Here is a 21612-nt window from a genome sequence, read left to right on the forward strand (position 1 = left end):
TCACCTTTCTAAGAACACCTGCGATAATTTACTGATTATTTATTTTGTTCTATTTATTTGATAGTTTTCGTTGGTGAAAAGCTCCATTTCTGCACATTCAAAATGCGTCCTGATCTTGCAAGCGTATTTTTAAACCTTTTATCTTTTATTGTTTCACTTAACCAAGTGTTAATTTCGGAAGTGGAAAGCAGCACATCGAGTTTCACGTGGGACACGCGAGGTTACGTTTTTTATTGCCCTTGTATGGGTAAGTAGATTAAGTAGATTAAACTAATGACTTGATACATGATAATCTTGCCCCGAAAATGCCTTGATTAGGATTAATTTCACTTCTACCACGAATGTTATTTTGTTGAACAAATTGTGACTTGTTATAATTAGTTGCAGTACTAATGTAGCCAGGGGGGACTCCCATAGTGTTGGCAGTGTGATCGTGGGAGGTTTGAAAGGAAACCTTAATTTTTGGGTGTTTCTCTAACGGTAGTCATTTTAATTAGACACTTAAAGTGGTACCAGGCCAATACTTTTACTTCGGTCTAAATGATATAATCACCAGCCCCCAAAGTGATAGGCATCAGCCAACTCTCCCGGATTATCCGGGAGTCTCCCGAATACAGGTCGAATCTCCTGGTCTCCCGTACGGGTCGTCAAATCTCCCGGATACGAAGGAAAGTTCTTAAAAATGCATGTTTTCACGCTTATTTTGGCCAAATCTGGGAGAAAAATTTAAAATATTTGACGCATTTTTGTGGATGACTCGGTGAAGCTCAATTTTTTGTGCCGTTTTGGAGGTTGATAAGAGGTATCTTCTCGTGAAATTGGTGGTCTCCCAGATCTTGATTGTTTTAGGTTGGCATCTCTCAGGCCCGGCCAGGGGTTTTGGGTATACGGTATCTTGGGTGTTTTTAACCAAGGTATTCAGTATCTTTTTGCCGAAATACGGGTATTAAGTATTTTTTTCCCTGAATGTTTGGTAGTCGTAATGTTGGTGTTTTTCTCTTTTTTTAAAGTGTCTTATCCTTAGTGCTGCGTCGCTTTTAAAAAAATCATGAAAGATCTGCAGTTCTTGCGTCACTAAATCCGCATACGAGCGCATGCTGCAAGTGGTCATGAATGGTGGCTTGACTTTGTCAAAGCTGTTATTAAATTAGGGACGGACATTATTTTTTGGAGGTGGGGAGGGGAACAAAAGTCCTGAAAAAAGTTGTTTGCAAGACCAAAAAGGCTCAAATAAATTGTTGCAGACATGAGGAAGAAAAAATAGATAGTTTGATGACAATAGATAGTCAGCCATTTATATCATAATATATCATCAACAACGCTCTTTTTGATGCCCAGAATGCTGAAAATTGCATTTCCTATCTTCTAGATTTCAAAATTCTCTGGGGGAGAATACCCCCAGACCCCCCTAGGAAAAGGGGCCACACAGCCCCTTCTGTGGTCACATCAACCTATTCCCAATCGGAAGCTGCTTATAAAAAATGTCATTGAGAACCCTGAATTACTTTGTTGTATAACTGTAAAACTCCCTGATCAAATGAGGTGTGCGCTGGTCACACGAAACACGTACAGTGAAACCCCGCTTTACGGACACCTGCTTAATACGGACACCCCGGTATTACGGACAGTTTCGTCGGTCCCGACGAAAACCTCATACATTTTCTCTAAAATTAACCCGCTTAATACAGACACCCGTTAATACGGACAACGGACACTTTTCTGTGTCCCAAGTGACAAACTGTCATACATTGTCAACCCCGCTTTACGGACACTGTTTATCTGTGCACTGTCAATTTTCATTGTCGCGATTATTTCCTTACTTCTCCCTGGTCAAATAATGACAGAACTCGACGAATTGAAACGATTTTATTACAAAGAGTAGCTTAATAACGTGAATTGCAAAGGCTTTTTCAAATCTTCAGTCCCCCTTGTTGTGTCACAAGCTAAAAGCTTCCGTGCAAAGTAAAGCTACCGACTTTTTTAAATAAGATTGTAGAGTTTAAGAAAGGTTACGGTCAGAATTTCAGATAAAAAATAAACTTTATAGAAAACGTTCTGTTACTGTTGAAATGCGTTTAGTTTCTTGTTTATAGTAAAGTTGCAAGTTTTTAAATAATTCCACTGTTGAGTTTATTAAAGTTTAGTTCGAGTATCTGACTAAATCGTTAGGTTTTCGTAAAAGCTATTTATTTTAGTCAGAGAGTTCACAGTTTGCATTTGTTACAGTAACAGCACAATTAAACAACGTTTTGTTGCCGTATAAACGTTTGCCTGCGTCTTTATGTCGATAAAACATGTATCCGTGACTTTTTCTGAGACTCCGCTTAATACGGACACCCCGTTAATACGGACAATTTGGCTTGTCCCCTTGGTGTCCGTATTAACGGGGTTCCACTGTAGTAGAAAAAAAGTTCAACTAAAGTAGTCCATGCAGGTCCTGCTCACTGCAAAAATTAAAAAAAGGAAAAGGACATGTTTTGTTAAGTTCTATACAAATAAATTACCAACCAAGGCCACTATCCGCACACCAAAGAAAAAATTGTCTGAGGGAAGACACAGCACGAAAAAAATTGTTCACCCAGACAACGACACAAAAAAATGTTTCTCTCGAAAAAAATTTTGATCCCTCCCCTCCAAATAAATAATGGTCCGTCCCCTAGTAACACCAGCCTGTGTTATCGGACATGGCTTTTATGTAATAATTTTAGGTATTTGGTATCAACGTTTTTGCAGTTTTCAGGTATATTGGTATCCTAGGGCAAAAAAATGGGGTATATTGGTATCCCACTACCCCCCTGGCTGGGCCTGATCTCTGCCGGCAAGCACAAGCACAAACATTGAAATGCAATGTGCTTCACTGACTCACTCACTCAATACATAGTCATGAAAAAGGGGTACGAGAATTAAAAACTTATAATCTTTAAAGGGAAATTCTTGATGTATAAAAAAGTTCTCGTACATATGTAGTGCGATGGGAGGCACAGTGGCCTACACTTGGCTAGTGGTTATTGTGCTTAAAACTCCAGATCAAGTAAAACTCATCAAGCAGTCGGGGTTCAAGCCCTTAGTGGTTATTGTGCTTAAAACTCCAGATCAAGAAAAACTCATCAAGCAGTCGGGGTTCAAGCCCTTAGTGGTTATTGTGCTTAAAACTCCAGATCAAGTAAAACTCATCAAGCAGTCAGGGTTCAAGCCCTTAGTGGTTATTGTGCTTAAAACTCCAGATCAAGTAAAACTCATCAAGCAGTCGGGGTTCAAGCCCTTAGTGGTTATTGTGCTTAAAACTCCAGATCAAGTAAAACTCATCAAGCAGTCGGGGTTCAAGCCCTTAGTGGTTATTGTGCTTAAAACTCCAGATCAAGTAAAACTCATCAAGCAGTCAGGGTTCAAGCCCTTAGTGGTTATTGTGCTTAAAACTCCAGATCAAGTAAAACTCATCAAGCAGTCAGGGTTCAAGCCCTTAGTGGTTATTGTGCTTAAAACTCCAGATCAAGAAAAACTCATCAAGCAGTCGGGGTTCAAGCCGACTTACCAGGGTCACTGCAGCATTGTTTTCTTGTTCAAGACACTTCACTCCCACAGTGTCTCTCTCCACCCAGTAAATGGGTACCGGCAAATATAATGCCGGGGGGTAATCCTTTGATGGACAAGCATACCTGGCCAGCCAGGGGCTAAAAGAAATACATGTAGTCCTAGACACTTAATGTTATGGAAACCGGGATAAGCTCCTGCCTGATGGGTGACTTTAGGCCCTGGGGAAGGGGGAACTCGCAAATGAAAGTGACGGGGATGCTTGTCGTCTTGCTTAGAGGTGTAAATTTTGAATTTTTGGTCTCACTTAGGGTGTTCCAGGAAAAATGGCAATATTTTTAGCCAAAATGGTCTCGTTTAGGGTTACACACGCAGAAATATACAAATAAATACCAATTTTTTGGTATTGTTTCACAGGCGGATCAAGGGGAGGGGTTGAGGGGTTGCAAACCCCCCTTTGCGCAGCATTTTTTAATTTCTTTGAAACTTCATAAAAATATTAGAATAAAATAATTATTGTTTTATTCGTAGTTGTTTACACCCGCTTTCAGTGTTACGTGCATAGTGGCTTTCTGTCGACATCCATCTTTCGACGTGCTAAACAAACAACACGGATCGAAATCCGCCAATCACAGCCAACTAGCATGACCTACTGACCTTTTTGCACATTTGCATGAAACCAACAACGGTATATATAGGTTTTGATTGGCTCATTTCAAACAGCACGTCGAAAGACAATGTCAAAAGATGATGTCGAAAGATGGATGTAGAAAGATAGCTATGCACGTAACACTGAAAGCGGGTGTAACTTCTACCAATTGCCGGACTGATTGTCAAGTTAGGAAAAGATGACGTAAAATTTGCAAGTGTTCAATAAGAGCAATACTCTCTAAAGAGCACTTCTCAGATCTCACTTTTAATGGCTATGCATTACTCTGAGAAATTCAAGGTAGACAAGATATGCGAGGGCTTTGTAACAGCTCATACAAGAAGACTCGTTCATGCTACATTGTTCAATATACGAGACGAGGCATAAAGAAAAACGACAACCCCCCCTTTTAGGAATTCCTGGATCCGCCCCTGTGTTTAGGGGTCAAGAAAAGTTCATGCCACACCCAGATTGGTCTCTTTAGGGGTTCTTTTCAAAATTTCCGACGAGCATCCCCGTCCATTTCATATAGAAGTCCCCCCCCCCCCCGGGCTATAGGCTTGAACACAGAAGTTATCTTTACTAAGTATGAAGCTCTAGTAGAAATGCATAAACATCAGCCAGTTTGCAGAGTTAGGAACTTAAAAGTTTGGCAGAACCTGACAACATCTCTCACATTGTTGTATGCAAATTATTATGTAGAAGTAGTATGAGATAATCTATTTCTTCATCTGTAACATTGCAGGATGTAGTTTAACCATTGCATGCAATGTTGCACCACCTTGTCTTAACAAAGTGTCAAAAGTCAGACTTTTGAGGATACAAGATAAAATAAAATAAGCACTATTAGCAGAAATGTTGTGTCAAGAAAGATGTGTACATAAAACTTACATATGGTACAGAACAAAAAATAGTACCGTAAAAGACTTACATGAAAATAAAATAAATTACTAGTAGCAAATAAATTAGAGAATGGAGGGATACTTAAATAAAAAAGTATTGGATGTATTGGCCTAAATGCCAATAAGGCTAATATCAGGTTTTTATATTTTATTTTTTGACAGGAAGGTTTGGGAACCAAGCTGAACATTTTCTAGGAGCAATAGCATTTGCCAAGGCCCTTGACAGAACATTAATTCTTCCACCTTGGAGAACATATGTATGTCATATCCTTCATTATTCCTTGAGTTATAAAAAGCACAGCCAGTCAAGATATTTGAATAATATTTTAATATATTCATTTTGCTTAACTGTTAACCAAATCTGAAACTCAAATTATTAGTAAAAAAGTTAAAGTGTCAATCGTTCTAGCGTTTTGCACACTAATTGGTGACACTAATTAAAAACTAAGATAAAATTAAAATTATGTGACAGTTGAAACCCTTAGTCTAAATAAAACTCTAGTTAAAAACATGTTCAAAAGCATACACTTATTCTAAATAAAACTCTAGTTACAACCTTATTCAAAAACATACACTAATTACATAATTACAATCACTTTCTATATTAACTATTGCATATTAAATAACACTGAGTTCTTGCAACCCCCGTCTTTTAATCCAGGCATTGTTAAATATTAATTTTGTTTTTATTTAAATCCAAATCTGTACTTGTTTGTGCTTCAGTAGTTGTGAGAGATCTTTTGAAAATAAAGAAAGCAGCAGTTGTACCAGTACTCTACGAACAAATTAATTTCACAAATGGTTCTCGGCTATACTTCAAAGAAACTCCAAAATAATTCACTGGAATCCTGATTTCTTCAACCCTTGATTTCTCGAACCTCCTGATCAGTAACTTGATCCAAAAGTTGTTTCCCTTGGATTTGCTTTACTCATCAACCCGGGGGGGGGGGGGTACTCCCATTTGTGGCCTATATAGGTATGTGCCGCCCGATAGGGTATGACACGGTTTTTGAGGTTCTCGGTCCTTAAATAGGGTATCATTTTTGCTCCTTTTGACAATGTGTTCCCGGTGTGATCCTTAGATAGGGTACCTGAATTTTCTGTTCAGGTATTAGAAAAGCGATTTTATAAAGATTTGTGTCTTGCCGTGCGCGGTTAGCCGTTATTTGCGTCGTCACGGAACGCTTCCCCTCCCCTTGAATAGGGTGTCATTTTTCGCTTTCTTTATCCTTAAATAGGGTCAGGGTTTAGGAACCTTGGCGGCACACCCCTATCTGAAATTTATGGGAGTACCCCCCCCCCCCCGAGCTCATCAAACACTGCATTTTACTCCCATAACTTCAAAAACCTGTTTCCTCAATCCAATTTTCATTTTCTTTGAGCTTTGAGAAACAGGATTCTATTGTTAGTAGTTTACAGTGAGGCAGAAAAACACTTGAAAAATTTAGGCTAAATTTTTCAAGATACCAGTATAGTGATGTATAAGCCCCACATATCTTTTGTAAAAATATGCCAGAACTTAAAAATCAAATAATCCTTGCAAGAATACTGCTGGTCTCAGGCTTGAAGTATTACACCCACCTTTTTCACCATTCAATCATCATGATGTCATGAGTTATATATAATTTTCTTTTTCCAACAGAAGAATGTCCCTTTCTCTGACTTTTTTCAAGTGGAGCCTCTTCAATCCTACCACAGAGTTATTTTAGCAGAGGACTTTATGAAGCATTTAGCACCCACTTACTGGCCCAAAGGAAAAAGGCGTGGCTACTGTTGGCTTCCCCCTAGCTCTAAAGGAAAATGTGTTATGAAGGTAAAAACTGGAACAATTTGCATGCTCCAAGTTGAGTTAAGCCAATTCTTGGTTTGCATATAACGTCTTTAAATTCCTAACTCAAAATAGTGAGGTCTTCTGAATTTTTATCTATACTAGAATGAAGATGACCTAGAAATTAATCTTTTTGCAAGTTCCCAGTTATATAGTGTCTTTCGAGCGAAGAGAAAGCGCTTTCATCGCAAAGTAAAATTTTAGATGGTTTGGTAGATTTGCGGCCGCCATGTTGGTGTATTGAAGTTGTACACTTAAGACATGGCATTTCCATACAAAGCTCTATTAAGTTGCGTGAAACTTTTGGCAAATACCTTAACTCAGAACGGCGTAACATTTCTTTTCGGGCTTCTTTGATTTATTTTTTATGGCGTGACAGTGCAAACCAGCAATTGAAAATAAAACTAAAAAAAAAATTTCACTAGAAGAAATTGTGATTTTAATTAGGACTTAGAAAACTAAATCATAAAATAAATAGTGTTTTAATTTTGCCATGCACAGCTGGGGCTACCAGTTTATAAGAACGTTTACTGCAGTGCCAAGTTGATGAATGCAAACTACATTTTTTTTTCGAATTTAGGAAGGAAATCCATTTAAACCTTTTTGGGATGAACTGGAAGTGGATTTTGACGCAAAAATTGTCTACCATCTTGGAATTCGAGTGTGGGACCCTTATGATAGAGATCAGTGGCAAAGAGAGTAAGTTCTGGTGGCTGTCTTGAAATGTACCCTCTATACACCATTTTGTGGGGGCCGGGGCGCCGCGCGGGGGGGGGGCTATACATCATTTTAATAAGTCGAGACGCCATTTTGAATATTTAACTTTCCGCGAATGACGTCGTTAATGAAATATTCATTTGTGCCTTGACGTATTAAAATGAAGTATCTACCATTGTAATAGGCCGACGTGTCATTTTGAATATTTTATTATTGATGTCATTCGCGGAAAAATAAAAATTCAAAATGGCCCCTTGATTGATTAAAATGGTGTATACTTTCTAGTTACTTAATGCTGTTCATACTTAGTGTTAAGCAATCTCTTTTTTATGAGCCAGGCGGGGGCCAAAATAATTTTTTAAAAGTTTATGATGTAGTTATTCATGATCAGTTGATTGTATGATATATTTCTTCCCTAATGGGAAATGAAGTACTTTTGTCTTTACAAAAGGTAGTTTTCCTGGGTTCGTGCATGTCCAGGATAGACCACAGGTATTGTTTAGTAAGTACTTCATATATGACAGGATCATTTACTTCATATTTGACAGAATTGTGTATGTTTTGGCAAACTTTTAACATCAATGAGGACACTTTGTGATGCCTATCATGAAGAACCTGAACCTCAGTCATTAGCGTTCAACCCTGGACATATGGCCGTGAGTTGCTGGGTTTCTTGGTAGAGTGTGAGGTTAATACAAAGTGCAAGAGATGTACATGTTTGGGGAAAGCAGTCATCACAGTGCAAATGACTTGCACATCACACTTGTTCTTCACCAAGAACACTACAAAACTATCTGTTCTGCCAGTTAATACCCTTTCAAGTAGAAATATCTTTTAATCTGAGTGTTTTTTTTTAATTCTTTCACTTGTGACAGGTTTCCTCCATCAAGTCACCCAGTTCTGGCATTCAGGGGAGCTCCAGCTAGTTTTCCAGTAGAAGAGCAGAATCGTCAAGCACATGCTTTTCTAAAGTGGTCTGACAAGATTAACAAAGAGGTTGATGAGTATATTCAGAACACTTTGCCAAAAGGGCCATTTGTTGGAATTCATCTACGCAATGGAATTGACTGGGTAAAGACAAAGTTCAAAACAATAGTCACTTACTATGGAAGTGTATCCTAAGCATAAGCCCCTGTTCCCTCCTGTTATGGGTCCATAACAAGGAATAGGGGTGGAGCAATGAATCCCGATCTCTCAAACCACCAAGAGAAATGAAAATTGGGTTGAGAAATCAGGGTAAAATTAGGGGTCATGAATGGTCCATCAAAATTTTGCAGTGCTCACAGAATTAGGCTTCTGCTTGGAATGCTCGCAAAATTTTAGTGGGTGCTCGTTTGCTGGTGGCCGCATATTTTTACAAGTGCTCGTGGGCTCGGTTTTCAGTGGAGGTCTCTTTTTGAAAAGTGCTTGTTGCTCAATAGGCTAACTTTTGTCAATGCTCGTGCTTGCAAAGAAAAAAGGCTCTGCTTGCATGCTCACTTGATACCCCATAAAATTACAGTGTTTGACTAAGTGAAGCAAATTCAAGGAAAATGACCTCTAGTTTAAGTTAACAGGAGGTGCAAGAAATTGAAAGTTTAAGAATGAGGGGTCCACGGTCCACTGTAGTAGCAGAGTAAATCTGAACCAATATTGGCTAGCAGGTTTGTAATGCATTCAAAGGGCTACAGCTTTTTACTCTCTGCGCACATTGCGGGCCTATAATACTTAATAATTATTCCACGAGCGCGCATCGGATATGAGATGGTAGGTAAGTGCGAGTGGAATAATTGTTTTATTAAAAACGCCCAAAGAATTGCAACATTTGAGCTTCTCAGCTGTTTTCGTTGACACGTTTTGGCTACCATATTTGTGGCTCATGGTATATGAGCTCATATACCATTGCCTGTTAACCAATCAAAATGCAGGAATTGCAATATACCATTGCTAGTTTTTAATAATAGCCAATACCTTTGAACCTAGTTATATGGCCTACAATCTTTGACAAAAGTAGTTGACACATTGACTCGCTCTTCTGTATTATGGCAAATTAACCACTAGTTTTCAAATTTCATGACTGTCTGCTAAAATACCCCCCCCCCACCCCCCTCCCCCATCCAATGTTGTCAAATTGTAGCAAAGGGCACTAGAAACAAACTACAACATTGATAGGGGGAAGGGGGGGAAAGGGGGCAAAAGGATGAAATTAGTCCAAATAACAATAAAATAGGGCCTAAATGGATTATGTGTCACCACTTATGTAATGATTGTAGCTCTCTTGAATCTCCCGTATATTGGTATAAAAAAGTGTCTGTGCGAAAGGTCATAGGCTTGACTCCTGTTAGGACAGCTCAGAATGTTGTTTTGAGTACTAACCATGTATCTTTTGTCATTCTCAACTAAGCTTAACATGTACTATCATTTCTTTCCGGACATTATTATTGCTTTTTCTGTTCTTTCTTACAAGAAAAACGCTTGTGAGCATGCAGCAGGCATGCCTCAGTACATGGCATCACCCCAGTGTCTCGGATACTCACGATACAGAACTGTTACAAAAGAACTTTGTTTCCCACCCAAACAAGATATTCTCAACCGCACTGAGGAAGCTGTGAAAACATATAGTGCCAAGGCTGTGTTTGTAGCGACTGATAGCGATCCAATGCTAGATGAATTGAACTTCAGACTTAAAGGGCTGAATGTAAGTTGACTACATAATTATTGTTTATTTTTGCAGAGGCCCTATTGGCCTGATCAAACTTTTGTCCAGCTTTTCTTAAGGGGATATTCAAATGGTTCCAGTATTCCCATCCAACAATGTTGTATTTAAATGGTGGATTATTTGACCAGGGCTTAACGGTTCAGTATTGAGCACCGCAACACTCTTTAAATTTTTAATGTTTCGGTTACGGTGCGTATTCATGAGCGGCACCCATTTGAGGGCGGCACTTTTTAAAAAATCATAACTTTTGTAAATGGTTACAAGAGAGAGAGCAATAAAATATAACCACTTCGAACTGAAAAACGCAATCAAGGTCAGGAGAATTAATTTTGCGTGGCTGGTTAAGATTAAGTTGTGTCATACTGCTCATGCAGTCACCACTCACCAGTTCGTGTGCACCTCTCTGGGGTTCCCACATAAAAGTGGAATTTTGAAAGAAACCCCGCTTGAAAGGTACCTGAATCTTGTTTCAGTTGTGGGTGTACCTCAAAATCATTTTCACCTCTTGCCCAACCACAAAATAATGTATTCCCTAAAATGCATGGGAGTCCTCTTCGTCTTCCAAAAGCCTAAATTGCCCTCAGTTGGGGATGTCCTTAGGCAAAACATATTTTATCCTTCTTTACAAGTTACCCGGAAAGTGCAACCTCGTCATGCGGTCTCATAGATTTTCTCCGATCCTGTTCTGCCTTTTGGGTTCCATTCCAAGAGAGATGAACCGGCAGACGCCGGAGCAAAGTGGGTGTATTCACAGGAGTGTGTTGTTGTGTTTTTGGAGTATTTAACACACACACGACCCATGCTACAATCCACTGCTCCGACGAAGGCTGAACATAAATCAACAATAAATAAAAATATAAACTTGTCCGCCGTCGCAGCACAACAGTAAGTTTCTATAGAAACTAATAACTTTGATCTAAAAAACGGCTGCTTTTCACAGTTAATCATTGCGCTTTGAATTAGTTTTCTCCTGGCGTTTTATCTAAGTGATCTTCCTTTACTAAGCTTTCCTTTTCATTTTTTACCCAATTCTAGGTACAAGTTTTCCATCTCAACCCATGGTTGCCACAAATAGACCTTGCCATTCTAGGTAGAGCTGACTTCTTCATTGGCAATTGCGTGTCATCGTTCTCATCATTTGTCAAACGCGAAAGGGACTTCAGTGGGAAGCCTTCCTCGTTCTGGGCTTTTGATGGTTGAGTGATAAACGTACCACAATACCAGTGCGCGAAGTAGTTGACTGAAGATCATTGAACACAAGTTCGTTGGAATGAAGTCAATTTAAAGTATGGCGTCATCAACACAAGCTGCTTGAATCTTGTCGGTACCTTCACTCAGAATCAGAACGAGCCTGTACACGATAACGGGCCTGTAGCACGATAACTGAGCCTGGACCACGATAAAGAGCCGGCACGTTAACCAGTCAGTAGCACAGTTAATTATAGGCCCAAATAACGATAATGGCCCTGTCGCACTATAATGTGCCCGTAGCGCGTTAACGGGCTTGTAGAATGATGATTGGCGTGTAGCATGATGTCGGATCTATAGCACAATAACGGGCTTGAACCCGGTGCCTGTCAAAACGATAATAATCGATAATGGGCCTTAGGTTATCTTGATCAAAGGAGTTTGCAGAAAATAAAGATTTTTTATGATATTTTTAACAGTGTCAGTAGTTATTTAGAGTAAGTTACCAAAACCAAGATAACATTCCTATGGAATAAAAATTTGCGGCCGATAACACTTGTGATTGACTGATGTTCAACTGAAAACTTCAATTACCACGCAGTGACATGACTGTAAGAAACCTTAATCAACAATGCATTTATTATATACGAAATTTTCTATATATAGTCAAATGCGCTTGATGATTTTTAAAAGTCAGTATCGGACGTCAGTATGTAAAGGCGCCTATGGCAGCTGCTATCGATCCATTCATGTTCTCTTTTTTTTTTTTTGGGGGGGGGTCTCACCCAGCCCACAAATACTTGTAAACGAATTACAATAAATAAATATTTGTAAGCAGGCCAGACACGACAGCGGGGACTACCTCCTCCACTATTTTCGAGCAGTGATGTGGGTTCTTTAACGTCCCCTTCTTAAATGTGTTTAAATTTAGGCAACATCCGTCCCCATAGCCCTTCGTTCTCTAGCGGCAGGGCCTAGGCACGGGAAACCTTAGTCCTCGTGCCTAGGCCCGCCGGCAAGAGAAACGAAAGGATGGGGACGAGAATGATTTAGGCATAAGGAAGCAATGCATTTGTTAAGCAAAGCTACAAAATAGAGCAGTCCCTAGTCAACGTGTTTTGACTGACTTTCAAACTCCTATGACGCGCACGTTGGTGATCCATTTGACATTCTAGGATGAAAAAATCTAGCTCGCCAGCATCAAATTCAAAGAGACACGATGGATTACAAGTCTCTGCACGGGTTGGCTCCAGAGTACCTTTTCTCTAAATTTGATAAAAGAAGAAACTGGGAAATGGGATTTGGGCAAAATTTGTGGTAACCTGGCCGCGGTGAGTTGGGAAGGAAGACGCCAGAAAGGAATTCTGGGTTACCTAAAGAGCACATGGAAAGCGGCGGCCAATTTTGTGTATTCAGACGCTCTGCTAAGGTTTGTGTAATTTTGGCTTTTTTATACTCTATAACTTTGTTAAAAAGCTTTCATAGCTTAATGAGGTAAAAGCTTAACCTAACTGCTATGAACTGGGAAGTTTTGAACGCCAACAGCCAATTTATTTAAATGAAAATAGACGACCTCAACGTTAACCACGGCGTCCACGTGCAAGCAACCATGGTGGAATTTTTGATCTACTTGTCTCCTGTAACCAATTAAAAGTTTTTTTAGCTTTATTAATGCCACTCTGCGTTGGAGGAAATATTTTTTTAGTAGAGATTGCAATTCCCAGTGAATAAGTTTGATAAAAAAATGGTAAACTCCTTCATTCTGCTTTGCTCCTGGGTAACTCTTCCAATCAGTCCAATTTTCTCGCTGCCACATCATTCGGTCTGCGTCATTAAAATCCTATGTGTTTCGATATCTTTTTTAATTTTATCCAGTTTAATGCTGGCATTAACATTCTGTCCATTGTGGATGGCATTTGTAGTGGAAAGAATATAAAGAAAGAAATATTAGATTTTTGCAGTTTAATTTCAATTTAGGCAGTTGAAAAGAAAACCTGAAAAAATTGAGGATCCAATGGGTCAAACCTATGACCTTTGTGATTCCAGTGCAATTCTGGAGTCACATAGGGGCATTGGTTCAAATCTTATTTTTTAGGCTTTTTGTTCAACTGTGTAAGACATGGTTTTACAGGTCTCCATTTTATCTGGATTTTTTAAATGTTTATTATGGATGCCGTTAAGCCTGATTTAGCTAAGCAAAACAATGCGTTCACTGGAATGATGAGTAAATAAAACTTTCGTTCTTCTGATACAAGACATGAATGAAATTGTTTCGTAACTGACCAGTGAATTTAATGCGTCTGCTAACTTGGATAGCAAAGTGGGTTATAAAACTGGATTTACCTGGCTTACGAATGACATCTTGGCTCAAATTGTTCTGCAGGGCAAAATGGAAAAGGGCACAAGCCATTTAAAAAAAATGGAAGATACATACTATTACAGAAAAATGGACATCCTGTTATGGCCTTATTCATCTAAATGAAGAACTGTACCAAGAATGAGGCATGTAAGTCCCTTGCTAAGGTTATCCTGCTTTGAAGCTATTGTTAGCTGCGCAAACAGTAGTGGTCCGACAGGTACTAAGTTTACGGTGTATTCTTATTGGGGGAAAATCTGGGAATTTTGAACACTGATTTCTGCAACAACCATGTACACTAGTTATAACTTTATTTTTAATTTTCTTTGTGTAAAGCAGTAATTTCTTTGCCTCTGCTTTGATGACAAAAGAAGGCTTAATAGCTGAGTGGAGTACTACCCCACTTTACAGTGAATGCAAAACATGTCTGAGCAGTATGTACAGGCATCTTGTTGTTTGCCTTTCTGTAAATAACGCTGTTTGAAAATACCTTAAATTCACTAACCTTCCTTAATTTTTACATCCTCCTTTCAGATGGAGAACAACTAGCAGAATTTTTCCTTTAGAGGTAAGTCTTAGATTTTGCTTGGTTGAGAAACCATACAGTGAACTGATTAAATTATGGGCTGGTAGATTGTTTGTAAAAACCAGAAAATAGCCTTCTCACTGCTTTGATGACAAAAGAAGGCTTAATGGATGAGTGGAGTACTACCCCACTTTACAGTGAATGCAAAAAATGTCTGAGCAGTAAATGAAGCTATTATTTTGCCATTCTGTACTAAAGTAACACTGAATAAAAATACCTTTGATTCACTAACCTCCCTTAATTATTACATCCACCTTTCAGATGGAGAACCACTAGCGGTATTTCCCCTTTTAGAGGTAAGCCTTTAGTTTTTTGGGTTGAGAAACCTTATGTACATTGCACTGATAAAATTATGGGCAGCAAATATTAATTTTGGCAGGTTTAGGTTAGTAGTTAAAATGAATGTAATGCACAGACACAAGACCGTGAAGTTCAGAAACAAAATGTTGTTCTTTTTATGAAAAATTGCATACAACTTATTGTACAACTATATCTATATTGATGTACCTGCCTACGATAGACTAACTTACATTAAATTGAATTCTGCGGTTTTGAAAAGGGTCAAATCTTGGTGAATTGTTTGACTGTCAATGAAGTCACTTCCATGTTTGATCTGTTTTCAAAACTGGTCTATCAAGTTGGAAGTTTTTTCTTGTTCATTAAGGTGGCCCGCGTTATTATGAGGCTGACAGTTCCCTTTTTTAAGCACGTTTTAAAACGGGAAAACGTGAAGCGATTGCTTAGATTTTTGAGAATCTGAAAAAATAATGCTTAAATTATATAAAATGATAAATTTTATGGCGATCAAACGCGATTTGTTAAAGTTATGAGCGATTTTTGGAAGCCTTCGTTTTTAATAAAATGCGATTATTTTGAAAATGCCACGGTGAATTTTTCTGTTATTACCCCAAAACGCTGCCAAACAGTTGAAGTTTACTCACAAAAACTTACAGGAAAATCCACTCCGTAGATTTCCTGAACGAGCGACATCTTTATTTTGCCTTTAAAAACTGTTGTTTTATGCGTCTGACTTGACCGTCGCATAAATTTGATACTTATACTAACCCAGTACCAGCCAGTTTTGAGTCTGATGTCACCTTAAGGTATCAGCCACCCTTCAGGACCGTCCGCGCCCGGATCGCTCCAGCGCTTTTGTTTTTAATACAAACCCCTACAAACCACACATTTTCTGAAAGCTTAATAGTTCCAGATTATGAATTATTCCTTTAAAAATGACAAAAACTTAAAACAAACGCAAAATTGAGACGTTTTTGCGAAAGTATATGTCTGTGTAAATCAAGCTCCGGGCCCGCCGAAATTAAGCGGAAGAAAACGAAAAACATCGCGTTTGCCTCTTAACACCTTTCTCTAAAAAACCGTGTCTCAGTTTTTTGACAAGTGCGTTTGTTCTTTTGTAATGCGCAGATGAAGTTAGGGGAGACGAATCATCGCTACTTCCTGTGGAAAAATATAAATTATTCGAAAACGAGAAAAGAAAACAAAAATCGCAGACACGGTTTCGGAGAAAAACTATCTGGCAATAAGCTGGCCAAATTTCAGCCAAATCGGTTCAGGGGCTGCCGACTTGGAGTTAAAAACGTACGTTCAACTTGTCGAAATTTTCTTTCCGCGAAAAAAGCGAAATATTTTTTGCGGAGTCTTACCCATAATGGGATTATAACGCCTGGAACGTCAAGGTTGATGCTTACCAGAAAGGGTCATCCTTCTCTAACAATAGATGCTTGACAGGTTACATCAGCAGGCAAAACATTTACGCGGAACGTGGCGATATATTTTTATCTTCTGACCGGATACAAATCGAGGTTTATACAGTTTATAGAAAATTCAAAATTTTCGCTCCACATACGGAGCCGCATTATGTTATATAATTTGACATGCTCGAGTTTGGTGGTGCTGATTCATCGAAAGCGCGACAAAGCCGGTAACAAACGGCGATTGCAGCTGAAAGTGAAGGGAAGCCTCGAAATAACGTTCGGTCAACACAAAAGAAAACAGGCTTGCCGAAATGAGACTAGTAGTTCTAGCTGGGTAAGAATAAATTTATTTAAGGCTACATTTCAGACAACAAATATCGTCGATTGTAAACCCTAAATGTTTCACAAGGCAGGCCGTATCCACCGTCACTTCTTTTATTTAATATTTATGCGTGTCTGTTTCCATTGAACAGTAGCGCGTCTTCTATTCTATTCAGTGTGACCACTTCTAGATCTTCAACCGGTTCTTCAACATGAATTACGATTTTTCTGGCGGGAAACCGAGCCCGCATTCGGCGCTTACCGCTATTCTTGCAAATATGTTCTTGCGTGAAAATGGATCTGGGATTTCGTGAGTAAGGACACTCAACGGGCAATTAACATAATTACCTTGCAAAAACTTTATCGCGCATAACTTCGCGCAGAAATAAGATTTTTTGAACTTTTTTGTAAAAGAACGCCCTTGAAGAGCTTTATCTGAACATCACAAAATCTCAAATTTAGAAAAACTGCACCTTTTAACGGTGGCTATACCTCTCGTAAAAGTAAAAGATCTATATACACAAAGTAGCAGTAAAAAATAGTCAGTCGAATTGAAAATTCAAACAAACGACTAATAAATTCTTAAAGCTGCAAGAAAGGAAAAAGTGCGAGTTGCAGCGTGTTCATCATACGGTTTGAAGATTGGGTCGCAAAGTCGTTGTTTCAAGTTCTAATCGCTTTTACCTGCATCAATAAATATTCTGTTGTTGTTTGAAGAGAGTGTTACTCAAATTCCGCACGATCCTACCGTCAGGAAATAAGTGCAGGAACGGTTTTTGCATTTTAGTAGTAATATTTCAGGCTTTTTCAAGTGGCAGAAGATCGTGCGGAATTGAAAGCAACGCCTCTCTTCGAAAAAAATTTTCATCCAAAGAGGGTTTACAAAGCGACCAAATTTGGAAAGTAAATGTACCTACTTTCCAACCGAAAAACCGTATGATGAACAGCTGCACCGATTCTTGCTGAGCTTTAAAAAAAGAAAAACACTTTATCAAAGCTTGATACGGCCACAAAGATAGGTAAAGACTCAAAATGGCTTGTATATAAGTATCAAATTTCGACGGTCAAGTCAGACGCATAAAACAACAGTTTTTAAAGGCAAAATAAAGATGTCACTCGTTCAGGAAATCTACGGAGTGGATTTTCCTGTAAGTTGTTGTGAGTAAACTTCAACTGTTTGGCAGCGTTTTGGGGTAATAACAGAAAAATTCACCGTGGCATTTTCAAAATAATCGCATTTTATTAAAAACGAAGGCTTCCAAAAATCGCTCATAACTTTAACAAATCGCGTTTGATCGCCATAAAATTTATCATTTTATATAATGTAAGCATTATTTTTTAGATTCTCAAAAATCTAAGCAATCGCTTCACGTTTTCCCGTTTTAAAACGCGCTTAAAAAAGGGAACTGTCAGCCTCATAAATACCCGCAGGCCACCTTAAACCATTGTAACTGGATGATGAGACTTTGCAGAGGTGTTGACTGCATGTCATTAATTGTGGCAGTGCAGAATGACTCACTGTATTTAAGTCGCTGACAGTAAGTGATTTTAGATTCTTTTGTTTTTTTTCTACAAGTATCTGTGATAATAAAATGTCTTTATGGTTTACATAGGATGATAAGATTAGTGGAAAAAGTGGATTGATGAAAGACAGATATGACTGGAAAAGTGCTGTGTAAACAGTTTTGTAGAAAACAAAGGTATGTTTAAAGTTAAGGGGCTCAGTTGTTACTTTTTCCTAGCATAATGGTACATAAAACAGAGGAAAGCTGCTACTGCCTATTGATATATCTAATATGCAACGATAAAATCTGAAAAACTTTTTCTGAAAGTTTAACCAACTTTTTCTTAAGAGAAAACGTTGCTCTCGGGCTACAGGCTGACTACTGGTACACATGTGTTTATTTTATTTTGGCATCTGTTCTGGTGTTTTCTTCTTTTTTAGCCTTTAATTTATATATTTCATCATTCTTGTCCCCATAGACCTTTCGGTTCTTCTTAGCCGGCCGGGCCTCAGCATGAGAAAACGAAGGGCTCTGGGGACACAGGATTTCCAGTCCTACATTTTAGGACCTCCGATCTTCGTGTATGTAGTCATGAAGTTTCAAAAGAATGTATGAGAGAGTAGTTACGTTTTTAACTTCCGTTTAGGAATTCTTTGTTCCAAAAAGCCATAAAATAATTTTAAATTAATTCAAAAATCCTCTGTCCCCAGACCCTCGTGCCAAGCTGGCTTAGAGAAACAAAAGGGCTATGGGGACAAGAATGATATTTCAGTGGCATGCAGTGATGGAGTTTGAATTTCTTCACCTGAACTAATTCTGAAGACATTTCTATAAATTAAACTGAGCATGCCTTGAAAAAAGAGCTGTAGTGCTTGATGTGTTTTAAAAAATTCACATAGTACTTTGGCACTTTATTTTTCAGATGCAAGATATAAAGAGACAGGAAGTTTCCTGGCATTGTGTTGAAGGTCTTATTCACCAGACAGACAATCCCATTTACTGTTACCTTATTTGTACGTGTTGGTAAGTGATGTTGTTCATTGATTTCTAATCCATTTGAACATGAAGGAAATTGTTGTTGATAGTGTTTTTGTGTGATCCTCACACAGTGTGAGTTATATGAGCCATTCCAGTTAGCCTAATTAACATGTTGGTTAACTTAAATAGCACTCGGGTTAGCCTACAGTTAGCTTACCGGGTAGGTAGCTTGTGGTTAGTCTTAACATTGGGGATCAGGTGTTTCTGGCTCTTATGCCTGGCAAGTCATGTGAGCCATTTGAAATGAAGGATTTCTGGATCACATATTGTACACACATGTGTGACCTTTCCAGAGCGCCCTTTTAGGCAATATAGCTATTCGCATGAGCTACCCATCAGTGAAGTTAAGATTTTCAATTTCAGAAGTATGAAACCCTTTCTGTTGCAGTGATGATTAACCCATTGTGTGCTGAATATTCTGTGTGGCTCCACAAACGAGCTTTTTAAATCTGAGCAACAGAATTGAATTCTCGTACATCCATCAATAGTTTTCATGTCATACATTTTAGGCAAGCGATCGAAACAGTAACAATCTTAGCTGCCATTCATTTCATCTATGCTTTTCATTTCTGTTACAAGCTTCAGGAGTTGAATAATTGCAGAGTAGAAGACTGTCTTAACAGAGCTACTTGCTGGACATGTATTAACATGACAGTACAGTTGGTAAGTTGTTTTGTTTCCTCTTTGTTCTATTTTTCATGCATGTTCTGTGTAAGTTCAGCTGAAGTTATCTGGCTTTCCCTATCGGTAAGCATGGTTGCTGTTGAAACTGACAGTGACAGTCAAAACATTGAATGAACAATTTTGGGGATTTTTAAATACTATGGGTCCATGATCCTGCCATGCCTTAATTTTGTCGTGATAAATTTCAAGTCCTACCACTGTTCTACTGCTAATAGTCATCAAACCAACTACGGTAATTGTTATCCAGATGATGATGTGTGCTATGTTAGGTGGGGCATGATAGCCCTGCCTCAGACTTTCCAGTGATGACAATTTAAGCACAGGGGCCATCTGATGGATTACAACTCATGAGGCTCATGCTTTAGCCTGCACTCTTCAAACTGTATCCATGCTGCAATGTATTCCATCTACATGTACTAGATACATTGAAAAGAGTTAGCAATCTCTACAAATCCACTTATGACCATGAACAAATTGACTTATTTCATAGAATTAAAAGTTTCAACTGCACCATTTAAATGTGAAACTGTAGAGTTTAGTATCGTTAATAAGTTCTTTTACATCTCCATATTGTTTAACCATATATTATAGTGTCATGAAAGTGTACTGTACAAAAACTGTTATCATTTGTACTGTTTTAAAAGCGTAGAGTTAAATAATTGACAAACTTTACAACTGTTAGAAAAGGGCAGAGTGGATGTTTCCAATTTATAAGTCCAATACCTTTGAATAAATAATTTATTCACGGTTGTTCCTTAAGCAGTTGACAGCAAATCAGTAGTAACGAACTGGATTTTCTTTTGTACTTTATTAAAAAACTGGATAGCTAATTGCATACAACCACTCGTAAGATGGCGAAAATGTTGCAATCAATAGAAGTTATCCATAGAATGTTAAGTCTATTAGAATTGTATTGAGTAGAAAGGGAAAAAATTGTTAAAATTCTGAATTATCTTTTAGAGCAACAATAAACATGGACAAGTAGTTGAAGGCAGAGGAGAAGCAAATCAAGAAGAAGAATAGGAGGGGAAAAAAAGAAGCTAGAGATAAGAAGGCAAAGAGAAGGAAGAAGACCGATAGTTTATTTATAATGATAAATAATAAGAAAAATAATTACACGAGTGTGTTATAAAAATATGTATTCAATAAACTCAGACATGAATACAAATTTATTTTGTGCTTTTAATTATTTGTTTTGTGCTACTGCAGGGAAGTTGCAAGAAAAATACTGTGATCAGGCATCACCCAAGCTAAAACCAGCTGCACACTAGAGCAACTAGCTGAGCTATTCGCCTCACATGCCCATTTGCTCAGCCATTAATTCACTGCACATTTCACCGCAGACAGTGAGGAATGTGCTTAGCAAGTTTGATTCGGAATCTGCCATGTTGAATCATGTGAGCATTCTGCATGTGTTTATTGGTCAGTTGATATTGCTGGCTGAGCAAGTAGCTCACATCGCCCACACAATTGAGGATTTTTCCTCTCAAGGCAAAAAATATCAAACATGAAAGATATTTTCCTCAAGGCCTCACGAGGTAAAATTCTCACAAAAAATGTCCGCACACGAGAGAAATATGCTGAGCAAACGGGCACGAGAGGCGTTAGCTCAGTTAGGTGGTCTAGTATGCTGCCGGCTTAAACAGCTAAGAAAATAATACAGAGTCAGGGGCAATCAAGGCAGTTAGCTCAGCTAGATGCTCTAGTGTTCGGCCGGCTTAAACAGCTAAGAAAATAATACAGACCAAGTCAGGGGCAATCAAGGCGTTAGCTTAGCTAGATGCTCTAGTGTTCGGCCGGCTTAAACAGCTAAGAAAATAATACAGACCAAGTCAGGGGCAATCAAGGCGTTAGCTTAGCTAGATGCTCTAGTGTTCGGCCAGCTTAAACAGCT

At 38.5% G+C, this 21612-nt stretch overlaps 1 protein-coding gene, 1 long non-coding RNA gene and 1 other non-coding gene across 6 annotated transcripts; all 3 read left to right on the plus strand.

Annotated features, from left to right (window-relative positions):
- The first annotated feature begins 9 nt into the window (after positions 1-9).
- LOC144646100 (GDP-fucose protein O-fucosyltransferase 1-like) lies at positions 10-12264 on the plus strand. 2 transcript variants are annotated; one of them, XM_078505623.1, is made up of 8 exons: positions 10-247; positions 5245-5339; positions 6725-6895; positions 7491-7609; positions 8503-8698; positions 10074-10304; positions 11361-11538; positions 11574-12264. In XM_078505623.1, exons 1-7 carry the CDS (start codon positions 103-105, stop codon positions 11523-11525), a joined length of 1122 nt encoding a protein of 373 aa, XP_078361749.1. In that variant the 5' UTR covers positions 10-102; the 3' UTR covers positions 11526-11538; positions 11574-12264. The 2 variants fall into 2 exon arrangements, with proteins under 2 accessions (XP_078361749.1, XP_078361748.1); XM_078505622.1 differs by having other exon boundaries at positions 11361-12264.
- Positions 12265-12850: 586 nt separating this feature from the next.
- LOC144646116 (uncharacterized) lies at positions 12851-20886 on the plus strand. 3 transcript variants are annotated; one of them, XR_013569362.1, is made up of 9 exons: positions 12851-12942; positions 13897-14019; positions 14404-14437; positions 14717-14751; positions 18105-18191; positions 18475-18577; positions 18919-19019; positions 19614-19701; positions 20679-20886. It is a non-coding gene; the product is annotated as an uncharacterized LOC144646116 (long non-coding RNA). The 3 variants fall into 3 exon arrangements; XR_013569361.1 differs by lacking the exon at positions 18475-18577; XR_013569363.1 differs by lacking the exon at positions 18475-18577 and having other exon boundaries at positions 19614-19697.
- On the plus strand, positions 19417-19492 carry LOC144647618 (small nucleolar RNA SNORD36). The gene has a single exon (XR_013569608.1). It is a non-coding gene; the product is annotated as a small nucleolar RNA SNORD36 (small nucleolar RNA).
- Positions 20887-21612: the final 726 nt, after the last annotated feature.

This window comes from Oculina patagonica, chromosome 3, assembly GCF_052425735.1.
Source record: "Oculina patagonica isolate OP01 chromosome 3, crgOcupat, whole genome shotgun sequence".
NCBI lineage: Eukaryota > Metazoa > Cnidaria > Anthozoa > Scleractinia > Oculinidae > Oculina > Oculina patagonica.

Excerpts from the sequence above, each read along its gene's own strand:
- LOC144646100 (XM_078505622.1), top strand. The coding sequence starts at position 103 with ATGCGTCCTGATCTTGCAAGCGTATTTTTAAACCTTTTATCTTTTATT. Across the intron at positions 248-5,244 it reads TTTTTATTGCCCTTGTATGG|GAAGGTTTGGGAACCAAGCT; the intron begins GTAAGTAGATTA and ends ATTTTTTGACAG. Across the intron at positions 6,896-7,490 it reads AAGGAAAATGTGTTATGAAG|GAAGGAAATCCATTTAAACC; the intron begins GTAAAAACTGGA and ends TTTCGAATTTAG.